Source organism: Vidua chalybeata, chromosome 2 (assembly GCF_026979565.1).
Source record: "Vidua chalybeata isolate OUT-0048 chromosome 2, bVidCha1 merged haplotype, whole genome shotgun sequence".
NCBI lineage: Eukaryota > Metazoa > Chordata > Aves > Passeriformes > Viduidae > Vidua > Vidua chalybeata.
Genome location: NC_071531.1, coordinates 65,928,225 through 65,946,127, shown reverse-complemented (window position 1 = coordinate 65,946,127; position 17,903 = coordinate 65,928,225). Strand labels below are relative to the sequence as shown.

The following is a 17,903-nucleotide window of genomic DNA, read 5'->3' as shown; positions in this document are numbered from 1 at the left end:
CCACTTATAAAGCCCAAGATGTCAAAAACCTTCCTTTATGATGTATTACCTGAGTCAAGAGCAGTCTGAAGACTTTTCTGTAATTACATATTCACTATTCTGTAATCACACATAAATATCTATTGCTTATCCTAACACAATATACGATGGTCCAGTGCTCTTACTTACCTGGATTTAACTTGAACTAAGCTTTAACTTTTTATGCTAAAATAGTTTAGGATTTTGCCTTAATAAAATAGACTTGGAGTCACAACTTTTGGCCTGTATTTCTAGAGAGACACACAGAACTGCCATGATCCTAACTACAGTGAGCTGAAAGGTATACTTGAGGTTTGCAATAGCCCAAAATGAAATAGTGGCAACATAATCTTCATTTTTTGGAGGTGGAGCACCTGTGGTCTACTTTATTGATATGGACTTCAGATGACTTAAAAAATCCATCCCACTGCCATCTGCCCACTACATCCCACAGTACACCTTTTGTACTGTCTGTGATTTTGTATTGGACTGTCTGTGATCTCATGTTTTCTGTTCTTTAAAACCATACAAAAAAGCTTTATGTATTAACCACAAGAGGGAGCCTCCTTGCCACCAAAAAAGCAAAGGCAGGGGGTTTTTTTGCTACTTCATTTCTTAAGCGTATTTTTTGTTTGTTTGTTTTGTGTGTGGGGGACTGTAAAATGTAGCACATTCAAATACTTGGACAAGTACATAGATGGATTAATGACTGATAATTTGTTTCACTTGTGAAACAGCTTAATGTCTATATGCAAAAGAAGTCCTTTTCCCTGGAGATTCCTTCCATGTATGGGCCTGCTCTAAATGCACAAAACCTCAAGACACTGTGCAGGAAATTGGGAGCTTTCTAACAAGCACGAATGGAGGAAACTGCCTCTTCATCTGGCTAGAAATAGGTGATGCCCCACAACATACTGTAAACACAGCTTGTAACAGCAAGAAATAAAAGCTGGATTACAGAACTGGAAAGAACTGGGAATTATCTTAGAAGGAGTGTAGAAATGATGGATGGGTTTAAGTTATTTGCACCCTACCTCTTGTCAAAAGAAACAGAAAAAAAAAAGACAATAAAGAAAAGAAAAAACCAAGACAACTGTCTGCAGATTTACTCATATGATGTTATCTTGCTCTCAGATGGAGAAACATGTATGTTTGGCCATAGTTTTGTTTAGTTTTTGAGGAAAGTTTTCACTGAATTACAGAATATGCTGAGTTGGAAGGGACCCTCAAGGATCAAGTCCAAATCCTGGCCTTGCACAGGGCACCCCAAGAGTTACACCCTGTGCCTAAGAGCATTGTCCAAACACTTCTTGAACTCTGTCAAGCTTGGTGCTGTGACCACTTCCCTGGGGAGCCTGTCCCAGTGTCCAATCACCCTCTGGGGAAGATGGTATTCCTGATATCCAACTTAAACCTCCCCTGACCCAGCTTCAGGCCATTCCCTCAGGTCCTGTCACTGGTCAGCACAGAGAAGAGTTCAGTGCCTGCCCCTCCTCTCACCCTCACACGGAAGCTGTAGCTGCAGTGAGGTCTGTCCTCAGTCTCCTCCAGGCTGAACAGCCCAAGTGACCTCAGCCGCTCCTCATATGGCTTCCCCTCAAGGCCCTTCTCCATCCTCATTGCCCTGCTTTGGACGCTCTCTAACAGCTTTATACCCTTCTTATGTTGTGACCAGAACGATACACAATATTCCAGGTGAGGCCGCCCCAGCTCAGAGCAGAGTGGGACAGTCCCCTCCCCTGCCCAGCTGTGATGCTGGGCCTGATGGCCCCAGGACAGGGTTGGCCCTCCTGGCTCAGATTCAACTTTCCATTGACCAGGACCCCCAGGTCCCTTTCCAATGTCTCATTCCCCAGTCTGTCTGTACACCCAGGGTTGCCCCATTCCAGGTGCAGAATCTGGCACTTCCCTTTGTTAGATTTCACACAGTCGGTGATGCCCATCTCTCTCATTTGTCGAGGTCTAGGACTCTGTACAAAGTCCTCCTACTGAGGGAACTTCCTGGGGACAGGTAGAATATCTGGGACAGGTAGAATATCCATCGAGCATAAACAGGGGAAACTCACAGCACAAACACAGAAGTCACAGCTGTGACTTGCAACAATAAAGGAAAAATTCTTTTTCAGGAGATAATTTTGAGACCTGAGAGTACAGACTTCTCAGTCAATGAGAACTTCTTTGTGTTCCTTTACCACTGAAGACAGCTTTACAGAAAGAAAACTTTACTGACCCAGACCTGAGAACTACCAACAAAAGTACTTTTAATACACAGAATATAACATATAGAGGTGATTATGCAATACCTCAGGGATGTCCATCATTCTCCTTAGTTTCTGATCTCTCCAGTTCCAATCCAGAATTACATATTTCGTGGAGTTTAAGTACAGGGCATCTAAAAAGGCAACACAAATTTCACTACCAAGATAATATGACATGTGCTTATCAAAATGATTTTTGGCTGTTACATCTTTTGTTGTCTGTTTCCAAGGAAACTAATCTTTGAACACTTAAGTACTACATTTGCTGGCTGGAAAATGCACTGACACTACAAACTCCCTTAGCCACATAATCTCATGCCTTTTTGGAAGATAAACACAAAAGAAGAGCAACTCCTGTTGCCGGATTTGTCAAGAGCTTAACATCCTGCCAGAAAGTAATTCCTCAAGCTTCCTCTTGATGAAACCAGAGGAGTTGAATTTCCACAGCTAATGTCACTGTAAGTTACAAGGACCCTAACCTGAAAATTGATGTTAACAGGAACAGACAGTGTTCAGCAATTTACAGGACAGGGTGCTATGTGAACATGAATCAGGTCAGTGGTGCTGCTGAAAAATTCTTTTATCCTTCAAATAAATGGTGGTGAAAAAAAAGGTCCTTTCTGAACTTGCTTTTCAGCCATTCTCCTATATTTTTTCCCTGGTCTTCTACATGATGCTCACCATTTTTTCCCATCAGTTTTGATTCCTCTCCCTTCTCTAAGTGACCTTGCACTGCAACATTAAACTGTCAAAAAAGAACTAGAGCTTGGGATAAAATGTAACACTTCCAGGGATGGGGCATCCACAGCTTCTCTGGGCAACCTGTTCCAGTGCCTCACTACACTCATGGCAATGTACTGATGTGCTGAGCACTAACATTTAATGCTGGTGGAAGCAACAAAATGATGTTAACTCCTGCACTCTTTTGGAAGGATCAGTAGAGTCCCAAACCACTGCCAGTCCCTGACCAAGAGACCACAGTCAGAGCAAGACAGTGTCTTGCATAAGAGGAATGGAAAGAATTGTCTTATCATCTTGTCATTTTGTTGTTTCTTTTTCTTTGTGTACATACTGTATATCGAGTAAGTAAAAATACTCAAAATTTGGGAAATAATTAATTTTATTATAGGCAAATGAGAAATAAGATCAAATCAGCAAGCAGATAGTTCATCCACCCCTCAAAAAAGTTTACACTAAGCTCACAGTAACATATGATACAGTGACTTCTATCACTATTTCCTTTTGATCCACTTGCAGTGTTTGGTTTCCTGGAGTTTTAAATCTCAAATTATGGTTCTGCAATCACTTTCAAGTCAGCATAAATCAGTATTCCTGCCAAAAGAGGAAGTCCCCCACCTCTGCCTGCTCATTACATGATTTTGTGTGCACACTGGTTTTGGTTTAATTGGGGTCATTTCACTGAGCTGCCAAACAGACTCTTGGGCTTGCACAAGGAGCAGGAAGAGGGAATAAGCAATGACTGGCAGGTGAGAGGAAGCATTACTCTGCCTTTCTCTGTTAATACTGGCTTATGCCAGCTTAAAGTGATCATAAAACAAAGTACCAGAACCTTGACCTTGTTTTGATTGACACAGAACAAGTGAAGAAACAGAATCATACAGTTTAGTACCCAAAGCTACACGTTCATGTCAACCTAAAAAAAAAAAAAAAAAAAAAAAAAATTCAAGTTTCACTTCTCATGAGACCAAATATAAAATACCTAGGGAGGAAACCCTCCTTGTTCTCCTACCTTGCTCCACTAGTGCCTTTACTCTCGCAGGAGTTCCAATCCCAATGTGGAACATACCTTTCTCTAACATATTCATCTGTTCCTTTATCTAATTTGGAGAGAAATAAAAATCAACAGTAAAGCCATAATTGTTTTAAAATTTCTTCTCAAGGAGTTGGAAATAAATTCAAGATCTCATTGTATTTCTTTCTAGAAGACCATCAAGTAACAAATGATATTTGACTTTCAAACTGTCAGACGATTACATGTGGAAGAATGTTTAGGAACTATAACAAGCCAGCTGGGCATCACACTTCTCTAGAAATTCAATCTTTTTTAACTTTAAAAATCTGCTATTGCACCAACTATTTTTGGAGGTGAGAACAGCAAGATTCTTTCAGCATTTAAACAAATGCTCTGGAATATTGAAAAACTTGAATTAACTCTGAAGTCCTTCAAGATGAAGATACTGGCAAAAGGTGAAATAAAGCAAATGACATTTGCGTGTTTGACAGCATTTATATCAACAGCCAAGTGTCCACTCATTATTCCCAATGCCCCCATAATTTGTTCTTCTTAACAGGTATGGATACTGGGGACCCAGGCATTCAATTTTCAGAATCCAAATGTGGGTGCTGGTACAGTTTGCTTCCACAGACCTGCAAGGATGAGCCTTCTGGCACTGAACGAGCACTTGATGGGAATGTGGAACAGTGAAACTCAGCAGATGCACGAGCATCTCCATTCTGCACAGGGCTGCACCAGAGCTACTGGAGATGGTGCTTACTGAAATTCTTCACACTGCAGCAATGGGTTACCAAAGGAAGCACTACCTAAAGGAAGCAACTTCATATGAACACTGTATGAAAGGCACTACTGCCAAAGGATTTAAAAAGAAAATCGTATCACGCTACTTAGCTGTTTACTTGCTCTATTAAAATTCCCTACCTTTATGTGCTTTGCAAACAACTTGATGACTCTGCAATCTCCTTTAAAGGCTGTCATTGACCTAATAATAAAAAAAAATTAGCAATGAAAGAAGCAGGGTTGGGCTTAAGACCACACATGAGGAAAGAAAAACCAACTGGCATTTCTCAATATGTTTGAGACACACACAGTCCCCCAGTGAACTCTGTACTCTGAACACTGTGTACATTCTTGTTTGCTACTCATCAACAGAGACCAACAACTGGACAGACACAGTGGAAGGTATCAGTAGGGGGCAATATTGTTTAGATAGCTTTTCAGATAACATTTAATATTATGGCCTGTGCTTTCACAGCTAGCTTAGTTCAAAACTGGTTAATCACCAAATCCTAATTTAAAAATAATTCAGTTATGAGATAACTAAGGCATTTTGTACTGACAGATAATCACAGGAAGCAGGGTCAATACACAGAAGACAACCATGAAATTTGTGAGGTATCCATCAATTCATCAGAGTCATCAAAACTTCTGGCATGAGAAGTAGGAAGATAGAGAAGGGGAAAATACGGGGACAGGGCACACTGAAAATTGTCATCTCTGCCCAGCAGTTTTACCAGCCTGAGCCAGCTGAGAACACTGACACAGACCTGGAGGCATTCAGGCCAGACACACCTTAGCACCTGAGGCCCTGAAATGCCATGTCCTCCCTGCCTTTGGCGCAAAGCCATGACTTCTAGTGGTGGATTACGATGCTTTATGGGCTTACTCTGTTCCCAAGTAAAACAAGTTTCCCCTAAATTGGTTACACTTCATTTTTGGTTTTTAACAAAAGTAACCCCTCCCAGGCAACTGAAGTACTGAGCATTACTTCAGTCCAAAACTGAACACCACGTTCCCAGAGTTTAAAGAAGGAAGGGATAGTGCATCAGTTTGAGTCACTGAATTTGCTGGCTAGCAGAGGAGGACAGTGTCCCAGTTTTGCCTTTTGCCTGTGGTTCCAAGACAAAACTCCTGACCAACTGCCAACCTCAACAGAGTCTTTGCTGTTGACATACTTGATGAGTTCCAAGGAGCGAAGGGCAGAGCTGCACAGAACCAGCATCACCACCGACTTCTTCTCCTTGTGGTTCCTCCGGAGTTTCGCCCACTTAGGACAGACTGCAATGGAAAAGCCCTTGTACACACACCAAGTACTACATGCCACAATTTTAAATTACTGGAGTACATGATGAATGGTAGCCAGCAGCAAGAACACACATGCTGACTCTTTTGAGGTCTGGAACTTTGGCATCACTTTTGCATTTAGTCATGGCTGAGAAGCCGGAATATGGAATGCCCAAAATAAATAAAATACAAAAATATTACAAAACTGAACAAACTAGATAAGCATTAACAATCAACAGTTTTTAAGGTGATGAGCCTATTGTCTTCATTTGCCACATATGGCAATTTGTATCAGAGAAAATCATCCTCAAAGAAACATTTACCAGACTATAACTTCTATATAAATATACAAGAGAATAAAAATTGACTTGGTTCATGTCAGCAGACAGCTGCAGAACTTTCATTCTAAGATAATACATATACCTACTCATGAAGCCACAATAAATTACTGACAAATAATCCCTCGCAATTATAAGAAAGCCTAGAACATTTTTAATTAAAAAAAAGTTATAAATAAGAGCCAGAAAAACAAGACCTGTCATTAAAAAAAATTAAAAGCCTTAAAGTGATTAATATTTCATAATAAATAATATTTGGAGCTACATATAAAAATGCAGTAATACTGTCTTAATAATATTTTTCATACAACTTTCATCTCACCCAGACCAACATTTAAACTCACTTTCCTTCAGGTATGAAGAAAAACTGTGGGTAAGATCATTGGCTGGCAAAAAGCAGGAATCTGAAAACATAAAGGAAAAAGTATTTTTGTTGATGTATTTTAACAGCAAAGGGAGAACATATGTTTGCAGCATAACCACTAGTTATGTTGATGAAATCCCAACTTCATAAATCCATCATCAATAAATTACCATTTCTGAAACAAAAACTTAACGTAGAAGAAACTTTGTATGGGTTAAATCAATGAAGGTAACATCTCTGAATTTTTTTTCTCCCAGACTGAAACCTTGAATACTGGGCTGCTGTACAGGTGTGATCACATGCTTTAAAGAAAGTCTTTGTCACAATGAATCAAAGCCTCAGCCAAAAGCCTTATACTCCTAGACTGTTCCTCCAATGTACGTATGATGAAATATGTTTGTACATCCCCCAAATAATTCCTAATGTGTAAATGCAAGAATCTACTAATAAGTTATTTGTTGGAAAGTTTGTTCACCTTCTGGTCTTTCATATTGTGGTAACCTACCTAAATATATCAACCCTAACACCAACACCTCCACTGCATTTTCAGTGCCTTTCTCTTCCTCCATTTCCTGCTGACTTCCTTTTCTCTGGTCACTATGTTAACTGGGAAGTCTTTTACTAGCACTCTGTGGCAGACATGCCACTTAACTTCTTATAATGGCAATGAAGATGCCAACAGGTTCTTTGGAAGGTCCTTTCTCATGCCTATAGAGAAAATCAAAGTTCTTTAAAAGGTGATTAAAATTCCATGGTCGGAAAACTTGCCACTGCATTAAGGGCTCTTTGCATGATGAAACAATATGCTTCTGCAGAGCATTAACAATACTTCTGTCTTTAAAGACTTACATATTTGTCATCATCTTGCATGAAGCACGGCCCCTCAGGGTGTCCATGGATGTTTGCTGATACATTTTCTAAACTAAGCAGGTTTCTTCAAAGACATTATTCATGTTCACATGGATGGTGCACTGTGCTAATGCTGAGAGCACCAATCCAAGATCTTCATCAGAACAGATAGTGTGACAAACTTGGTTTGTAGCCAATGCCTGGCTGACGTCGTATCTTGCTAAAAACTTTTATTTTGCACTGATTCCTATTAAATCCTAAGACTGACACTGAGCTTCAAAGGAAATGAATATGTACAACTGAAGGATCAGCAGCTGATTTACTTTAAAAATCATGTTTAAAAGATGCACTTGATGCTGGTGTGGGCAGGCAGGGGCTGATTTTCTGAATACATGGTCTCATTAATGACTGACAGTTCAAGAGGTCCTTTCTGAAGCACACAGCTTCAGTCCCTGACTCCTCACCAACAGTCCAGTAACACTGCAGTATTTACAACAGTTTTAAATAGAAATTTGAGAAAGGGAGGAAGAAACACACAGCTCCAGACTGCAGCAAGAGACCATGCTGACTGTCTGACCAACCCTGACCTTCTGCACTTTGTCAGTGAACAGGAACACACAACTCCAAAGTAGCTGCTTGCTATTTACTCAGTGCTTTGACATGAACAACTTGACAGCTGGACAAGTTCTTAAACTCCTTGGCACTCTAAGCCTTCAACTACCAGCAAAAAAATTAAGGAAAAAATATCTCCATCCAACACATATGAAAATGGGTCATTTCAGTAGCCCAAAGGGCTCTTTTAGTAAGAAAGAAACCAAAACAATTTATTATTTCCTAAAAACCTTATATACAAAAAAATACTTAACACAAGCTTTTCAAAGAAATCTATATGGGACTTCTCCAGGTTTTCTTGATCCAGTAACAAAGCTGAGACTGCCCCACAGAAATAAAGAAGGGTCCACCTAGAATCATGGGGATTAAGGAAGAGCACATTTACCTAGAGAGACAGGCTTATTCATTAATAAAGAAAAAGCACTGCTGGACTAGAAGGCTTCTGCACTGGGCATAGGTCACTGACAGTCCAAGAAGTCCCAAAGGTGAGTGCAGGTTGGGTACCAGGCTGCTGCTCTTCATGAGCCCTACCAACAAATAATGGACAGTGTCTGTCTGCACAGGAGAGGCAGAGAGGTTCAACGTTGCCATCATCTCCAGTGCAACCTCCAATTGACAGAAGCCAGGCCTGCTCTGTCCTGCTTTTTGCCTTTTCTATCTGGCTTTTGACTGGAGGCAGGATACAGGGAACAAAAAGGGTCCCCATGGCTAAAACTTGGTCATTTCACACATGGACCAAAATTCTCACCTCAATTCATGCCCCTCCCTGAAAAACCACTACATTCAAAATCTCATACCCATATGAGAATGAGGCCTCGTTATTTCTTTGTCTATTTCTGTCACCCCCTTATTATGCATTGACTCAGATAATCCCAGGAACAAAATACATCTCTCATAGCAACTTGGGAGCTACTATTAGGAATCATAAAATTATTATCAGAAAAGTGAACTCCAGAAATTATTACTTTATAATAAAAAGAGATATTTAAACAATGTTTCATTTCCATTCCTCTAAGAAACCTCACATTTATTCCAAAGAAACTAACATTTCAACTTAAACAGCAAATTAATATACAGTAAAAAAGAAATATGAGAAGATATTTTCATTAAAAAGTACAACTCAATTATGTCCCAAAAATCTTCTTTTCTCTGCAGAAAAAGAAGTCAATAGTATCATGAAAAAAAACATTATTTATATATTAAATACAGGATAAGTTACCTGACAGCTTTAATTCCTCTATTTCAATCACGGAACGGTTTTCACCAAAATGTTGAGTAAGCAGATTTTGTAGATCTGCAGGGACACCAGGTTTTGGAGCAGATTTTTGCAGAACATCAGAAATCTTCTTCTAAAAAATCCAAGTAAAATGGGTTAATATGGTATTTCTATATAGCTCTTTGGCTAGCTAACAACACTGTACATAAATGTTCCTCCATATCTTTATACAGTTATATGAGTTTAATTATGGCTTAACTCAGAAAACACCTTACAATGGGACAAGATTCCCTTTGTCTTTAGAGGGAATGCAGACTTCACATGCAAGCTGAGATACAAGATGGTCTGTGAGCCTGAACATGAAAAATCTTGTGCACTCACCTGAACGGCTGCTGTAACAAAAACATAACTGAAAGCTGGTTTTTGAGTTCTGCTATTGCTACACTTTAGTATCAGTTTGAAAATTCAGGCTTTTTTTTTTTTTTCAAAATTTGTTTCAGCTTATTATTCTTAAGTCATAACAACAGGAACCAAGTGATATGTGATGTGGTTATATTTTGATTTAAACAGGGTAACTATCTATGTACATTTGGAAGGGAAGATGGTTAGCTATAGTCACAGAATACCATGCCAGGGTGATGAAAATAAGTTAAAACAGCAGAACGACAGGTCAAGCAGCAAGAATTCACAGCTGCTTTGTTCTCCCACACTGTAATTTTTCTTTAAAAACTACTAATTTTTAGAGACTGAATATGAGTTCATAATGACTGTGTTTTACACCTTAGGAATGTTACTGAGTAACAGGTCTGAATTCCCACCGAAGTGAAGGGATTGCTGTATTTTTTGCCATAATTAAATGGAACATGTGGGTAGCATAGCCCAAAGTTCCCATTGACTGATCTGCCAGCATTTAAGAAAAACAAATGTTAAGTATTTAAGAAAACAGAACATTTGCAAGGATAGAGGCAATCTGGAGAGAATGACAAGAATGTTATGCCTCTCTAGTTTTTGCTGAGATGTGTTTAATTTTTGAAAGGACAGCTCAAGGTTTCTCAGCTGTGTAAGCTAAACTGAACTCATCATCAAGGGGACACATGGTAGCATAAATCTAGAAGTGAAAAGGAGCAGAAGGGTGTGGTCAGGATGGAGCAAAAGGGTCCAAATTTTTGAGGGAAAGTGGGATTTCACAGAGACCCACAAGCAAACCTCTCCATTGTTCTTCCCAGTAACCCCAGATGCTTTTCCCCAGCCCTGCCTCACAAGCTGCCTCTGAAATGACCCACATTTGGGAACCTCTGATTTAGCAGACAGCAACAGAACTATCAGGCTCATTTTACTTGGTAATTCAGCATAATTCACAGGACTGTTACATCATTGATTGTGCCACTTGGTTCCTTCAGAAAAATTATTGCCCTCTGGAGGGGAGAAGCCTGATACAACAAGAAATTCTTTAAGAGCAAGAGCAAGAACACCTGAGCAAACTCTCCTCCTGGAAGGAGAGCTGTGGGGAAATGTTCCTCATGCAGGAAGTTTTATTATTTTTCTTCAAATTCATTCCAGATGCTTAAAAACAAAAGGGCTTTACCCCCTTTTCCTTACTTTTGGAGACAGCATTTTGTTTGGAAGCCACAGATCAACATAATAAATGTTTCCTAATGGGATTTTTTGACAGGCTGTGTATGTCAGCTTAGTGGCCCATTGAAAGCAAAGGTGTAAGTAAGCAGCTGCTGTTGGCCTGAGAATAGGGTTTCTTGCTAGGTGGGTTCACCAGCCTTGCCATGGCATGCCTTCACTCTGGCTCCAGTGGACTGAGTACTGCACTTACTCTGCCAGAGCCACACGGAAAGCAAAATCCCACTCTTCCCATTCCCTGGATGATTAAGAGGGCTAACAAAACATAAAAAGGCCACCCCTCAGCCTTGTGATGGAGCCAACTATTTACAGTCTGTCCCCCTACAGAAAGACAATTAACTTGCCTGGTGCCAGACAATCTCCATTTAGACTGCAGGGTGTGTTTGTTGTTGTGGGTGAGGATGGAGCATGGCCAGAGGGACAATACAGAATATTTATTTATATACTTATGCTATGAGGAGAAGAGTGAACAAGGACAGTCCTTGGCTCAAAAGATGTAACAGCAGCTGGTGCCTGACCACACTGTGCGAATGGGTCAGATTCTGCAGCAACTGAAGTTCCACCTTTCTTCCATGCAGTCACCCTTTCCTGGTGGGCAACACTTGCACGTGGGTTGTAGAAATACACAACCCTTGAGTGGAACACAGACATAATGCCACAGGTCAGGTTGGGAATAGGCATCTTGAGTAAGGTTTAAAAATTAGGAATTTATCTTCTTCTCTAAAAGAGGCTGCAGTATTATGAGAATTTTACTTCTCACCATCATGACGTTGTCCCCATACTGCAGTAGCCTATAAACCCACTGCCCAGACCCCAAACACACTCTAGGACACTCATACCTTCTTCTTCCTCTTCTTTGCCTTTACAGTGCTCTCTTGCTTTTCTTCAGGCTGACTTAAAAAACACTCTGTAGGCTGCAAAACACATTAAAAAAAAGAGGTAAGAAAAAAAAAAGTCACCAAAGGAATGCAAAGCAGGTAAGAGGAGACTATAATGCTGGGCTAGGAAAAAACAATTAAAACTGAACTTCCCCACCTGTGGATGAAATCAAATCCTTACAGTTATATGTATATAAAGTAATTTTGGAATTGAGATTGCTGTTGCAACCAGGAGAGGGAATAAAAGAAGAGAAAATTGAAGCATTCAGGGTGTAGTCATAATTCCATAAAACGGTGAAAAGCAGGTTTTGATACATTAAAAAAAATCAGGAGGAAAATATGAACAAAATCTACCACTAAATTTATATATTTAATCTCTACTATTGTGAATGATAATTTTTCCAAACTTTGCCAGTAGTGCTCTAAAATAACTGGGTCTAAGGTGAGTATCCAGACAGTTAAAATAACATGGAACTGGGCAAGATTAATTAGAAACAATCATGTTCTGGAGTTCCTTCTACACTTGTAATGCAGAGTTTAGGAAAACATGTTTCAAATTTGTCCTACACCATTCTTGCTTTGACTTTTCATAGCAGGCAGGGTCAAATACACACAAGAAAAATACATGGTGCATTTCAGAATAATTCAACATGTGCTGCTATCATTAACCCTCTTTTGTGCCTGAGTGAACAGGCTGAATTGGTCCATTCGTACCAGAGTCCCTGTTCACATAATCCAGCAGGATTTGACTGTAATCACCTAAAATTGTCCAAAACAGAGGAAGCAAGGCCCAGACTTCTCTTGTTTTGAGTGTAGCAATTCTCTTTTGCCTTCTTAGGGCCTTCTACCTAATGGAAGCACATTTATCTGCATAGACAGGCTTTGGAACTTAATAAGTGACTTGATGAAGAGCAATGGGAAAATAGGCTGAGCTGCAGGAAAATGCTCCACACCACTATGATGCAATTGGCTGCAAAAGTCTGCTCTTGTGAGAAAATGTGAAGAAGACTCGTCACACGGAGCATTAAAAAGCTCAGGAACAGCAAATCCAGCACTCCTCCCTGGGGAAAGCCTGAAAGAAAAGTATGAGCAGGAAAGGGAGCCTAGCTGAAAGCCAGAGAAGCTGCTCCTTTGTTGCCTTGGGAAGGCAGCTTCAGTCAGGCCAAGAGGGACAAAGGAAGGCTAACAGGAGTTCAGAGTATCTGGGCCTTTCTGAGCCCTCCTTGCACTGCCCCACCTTAGCAGGAGGACATTTAATGGCAACTGGTGTTAAATGACCCAACCCAGCACACTCCTGCCTTTCCAAGCCCACTCTCACAGCCTTATCAGAAGCATGTTTTGAGGTTTAATTGTTCATATTATGTCTACATTTCTCTCTTCCTCCCCACTCCCCTTGCTAAATTAGCTATTGAAGCAGGTAACCACCATGCTCAACACAAATAAATAACCTCTTACTTTCTGTGCTGTGATGGAGCCTCAGCCACTGCCCTTACAAAGGCAGTAGTGTTGTACAGCAGTGGCTCTGAAACTGGTTGAGGATTGAAATGAAACTTAGGAATTACCAGACAAGGTTGGGCTGGGGACTTGCTACAGCTAGCAAAGCACTCTACAGCTACTGGAATGTAATGCAGCCTGCATAAAAACCCATGAGAAGTTGTGGGATTATATCTTGCCTCAACAACAGAAATCTGTCCCTGTGATTTTCTCAGGTATAAACAGAGATTATCTTCACTAGAAATGAAGGGAACGACTGCAAATGGAAACTCACTTTAATTAACAAAATTGTTCCAGAGTTAGTATAAGTTTTTTTGCTTTATTTTTGGTTTGTTGCTACTTTAAAAATCTCTGTACTGACTCTGATTCAAGTGTTTTTAAAACACCACCATACGTTTCTTCATTCCTATCCTTACCATTAGCATTCCCAGACACTGAGACTGAAACAGAGCTACCCTCTGCTCTACTCTTACACATCCCAGCTGTCCATAGATACTTAAACGCCATTAGCCAGGTGTTTCAATCAGAAATTTTATGTTTAACATCATATTTTATGCAGAGAACAAGCCTTTGCATTGCTTCAGTGAAGGACTACCTACAAGCAATCAAAAAGTCAGACAAGGGCCAACCTGAAACTCTGTCCTCCAGTAGAGTATGATGGTTCCCTATCCCAGTGGTGCTTCCAGCATACTGAAAAATGTCACTTATTCACTTTGGGCCCATTTCTCCCTTCTTATACATCATGAACTGCTTTACATAACTCTGCAAACACTCCCAACTGGTATCTGCATGAGAAAAGAATGAAATATGCCACACAGCTGAAAAAAATTCTCTGATAGAAAAAAACTTCTCACTGCTAAGCCTTCATTCAAATGTTCGAAAGCACCACCAAATGCCATGGCTTCTTTTTAGAAGGTAGTATGTATCCCTTTCTTTCAACAGCCACAGAAACATACAGCAGGCAACACAAGCATACAGCAGGCTTGTAGTCAAAGCGTTGCTTCCTTAGAGAAGCATGTTAAAACTCAAAATTGCTTCCTTTACACTGCATATATATATTTAGGCATAGTATATTATTAGCCCAGCAATAGTAAATCCATGTTATTCAGACATTAAAAATAGTGACATAAAAAGAGAAATTTTCTGGTGGTGAATGGCTGTAAGCTTACACGTCTTTGATGATCTGCAGTCTAAAATATTTCAGCATCTGATCTAGCCTGAACTTCTGACCCTTATCCAAGCATTAGTTGCCTACCTACTCATGCAATAGCTCTTTGCATGCCACCCTTAAGAAAAGGTCATTTGCATGCTTTTCTTATGCAAGACACAAAGCAGACAAACACTGTTTTCTTGACATGGCTCCCTCGTGCTCTGTGTTTTTATGCTATTTTTACATGGAAATTCTTAAAATGCAGAAAACAGGAAATTTGTGCAGAGACCAGTGATTTATGAACTAAAATGTCATAAATTCCTTGTTTGTTAATCATCCACAGAGCATAAAATATTTCCTGTATTATGTTTCTAACATGGTTTTTTCTTTACACGTTGCCAAAGTGACAGGAAATTCAAATATAGAGTGAAAACAGTCTTGCATGTGTGTGAAAGTTTACATTCCAGGTCAGCCACATACTCTGGCTTTTGGAGTTTGTGACAAAGTAAACACATCACTGCGTCACTCAGACTGGAGACAGATCACTCATTTCACAGTAAGCCCGAGGACAGCCTGCAGACCAGGAGCATGGATGCTCATAACTCTCTTGGTTGTCTCGTGACAGGCTTTGAGGTACCAAGTCCATTGCAGAACAACTTCTGGCCTCTGAATAAGGCAGGCATGAGTAAAATGGGTTTTGTTACTTGCACCAGAACTACAAAACCACCAGCTTTCCATAAATAACTCTGATTTGGTTTGTCTAAAAGATAGGCAATAACCCATCCATGATTTTGAGCTCCCATAAAGCATTTCCCTCTTGCAGTTTCACATCTAAACATCAAATTACCTGATTCCAACATGCAGGCTGATATTCTTTATATGACAGAAAGACCAGTGGCAGGTGTTCTACATGAGCTGAGCAGTCCCAGGCTATCTTGGTAAGTAACTTGTGGAGGCTATCCTTTCTAATGTTCTCATAAAAAGGGTTAAGCAATCCTCCCAAACAAAGTGCCTTAACCTACTTCTAAATGCCTAAGTGAAAATGGTGATAAAAAGTGTCTCCATAAGAATTCTCACTCGTCAGCATCTGACCCCCTGGCAGAACAAAGGCAATACAGCTTTCTCCTGTATTGTTTGGTTCTCTTTCCTAATCAAAACATTGATCTCATTCAGATATTTGGATCACTTCACCTTTGGTCTCTTTGGAAAGAGATCCAAAAACAGAGTAATTGCTACCATGCTGTTTACACTTCTCTGTCACAAAAAAAGAACATCCCTGCAAATGGCTTTCACTTGGGCAGTTGCCTAGGCATTACAGAGTGAATTTACTATTGACCTAGGGGTCAAAATTAATATCCATAACCTCAAGGAGAGATAGCTTCCAATGTAATTTTAGCTCTCTGACAGCCATTCAGTCAATCCTCCTGGGTGGTATGACGAAGGCAGAATAAATTTACCTTCAAACAAGAAACTTCATAAAATCAGCCAACCTCTAGATGACTTTTTCCCTCACACTGGGGTGATGCTGTTGTTCCTTGGCATACTCCACATAATGCTGAACAACACAGTTCCTCTTGGCATTAAATGAAGGTTTTAGCAGTGCAAGGGTAAGAAAACATCAATCCATGAAGACCTAAATTCTTTTTCATTTGGACCTTGAACTGGGGACATGCTTGGGTAGATAATCTGTATAACAAGTAAATATATCTTTCCAGACTTTGTGTGTGCAGGGAAAGGGGAAAAAATTGCAGGGGAGGATACTCAGTGACACCATCCAGGCTTGTACCACTGGACAGTCACTTTGTTGGACAGGCCTGGCAATCTCAACTCACACAAAACAAGTGTGAAGATATTGCTGAAATGTACTAGAACGTGATCACTTCCAAATAAGGCAACATAATTAAAAAAAAAAAACAAAACAAAACAAAACAACCAAACCTGAACAGATCAGAGAGAGTGAAGAAAACTATCCCTTTACTGAAAAAAAGGACATTATGTTTCCCTATGCATTATCATTGTTGTGCTAAACAATTGCTTAATTTACAAACCTGTTTTCTCTTCTTTTTCACAGCAGGTTTGAAATCTGAATCTTGACATGTTGCTGTCCTGTTTTCATTTGCTTTTTCAATAGCTTCATCATCTGAGGGATCTAATCAAAAACAAAGAAGAGCTCTTGTTACTGTTTTTCGAATCGATCTACCCATCTTTGCACTCAAAAACAGGCATAAAACCTCTAGCTGAAAATTGTCACTATAATACAAACTCATGATTGGCAATAAATACAGCTGGAAAAAATACATTCTTCTTGCTAAGTTTGCTGATACTTCTTTCAAAATAAAGTTATTTCCTCCTACTAAAACAAGTCTTGCAGATGAAAGGAAAAAAATCCAAGCAAACACATACAAAAATGCATGAAATACACGCTCCTAAATGCCTTACTGACACACTAAAGAGGAAAATTTACAAGACAGGTATAAGGTTCTATTGTATAAAAAATATGCACACTTCCTGCAAGTACATTAATTGTGTCTCTTACTTCAGCAATAATTAGACAAAGGCACCACTCCCAAAGCTTGATGAAAATGTCCACAAGACTAAAACACATTTATGTTTTAAACGACAACTAATTAAATTCAGGTGTCTTTACCCATTCTCTTCTTCATCTCTTTTATCAACAGAGAGACTTTGGGGAAAAAATAAATGCACAGAAACAGCTCCCTCCAACAGTGTTATAATAGTGCTTTAGATGTATTCAAACACAGACATTTCTACTGGGGACTGAGTTACTTCCCTGATTATTGCCAGAAGCATTGTCAAACTGAATTAATTTAACTTCTGTAAGTGGAATATATCTGCCCAACAGGTATTCAGTCATTATTGCAATCTCTTCTATACCAAAGTTGCACATTTACAGCTTCAAGAATAAGTTATTTATTTTGAAAAGAGAGGAATTTAAGGATTTCTTAACCATCACCGCGAGTATAGATGATATAACTGTATCTATGTAATCACTAGTTGTGAACAGAGTAAACTGGTAGCCAGAGAACATGAAAGAGAGAAAATCAGTTATAGCTGGTATTTACAAATTCCATGTTGAAATAGGTAAAGGGATAAAAGAGGGAAGGGAAGACTCTCTATTAATCCACAAATGCAGCATTATATATTATGTGGCAATAAGGCAGTGGCTTTAAAAATCCTAACGTGACAGAATGGGTAACAAAATGAGTATATCTTTATTCCTGGAAAGGTACAATCTCATAATCTTCACTCCTTT

General features: G+C 39.6%; 1 protein-coding gene across 6 annotated transcripts in view; it reads right to left on the bottom strand.

Annotated features, from left to right (window-relative positions):
- The window catches only part of CMSS1 (cms1 ribosomal small subunit homolog), a 221,382-nt gene that overhangs the window by 2,366 nt on the left and 201,113 nt on the right, over nucleotides 1-17,903 (bottom strand). For all 6 annotated transcript variants that reach the window (XM_053932653.1, XM_053932635.1, XM_053932645.1 and 3 more), the window contains 8 exons: nucleotides 16,678-16,778; nucleotides 11,947-12,021; nucleotides 9,479-9,608; nucleotides 6,779-6,838; nucleotides 5,988-6,090; nucleotides 4,954-5,014; nucleotides 4,027-4,114; nucleotides 2,322-2,410 (listed from right to left, as the gene is read on the bottom strand). In XM_053932653.1, the coding sequence (XP_053788628.1) occupies nucleotides 2,322-2,410; nucleotides 4,027-4,114; nucleotides 4,954-5,014; nucleotides 5,988-6,090; nucleotides 6,779-6,838; nucleotides 9,479-9,608; nucleotides 11,947-12,021; nucleotides 16,678-16,778 (707 nt within the window). The remainder of the gene's footprint in view (nucleotides 1-2,321; nucleotides 2,411-4,026; nucleotides 4,115-4,953; nucleotides 5,015-5,987; nucleotides 6,091-6,778; nucleotides 6,839-9,478; nucleotides 9,609-11,946; nucleotides 12,022-16,677; nucleotides 16,779-17,903) is intronic.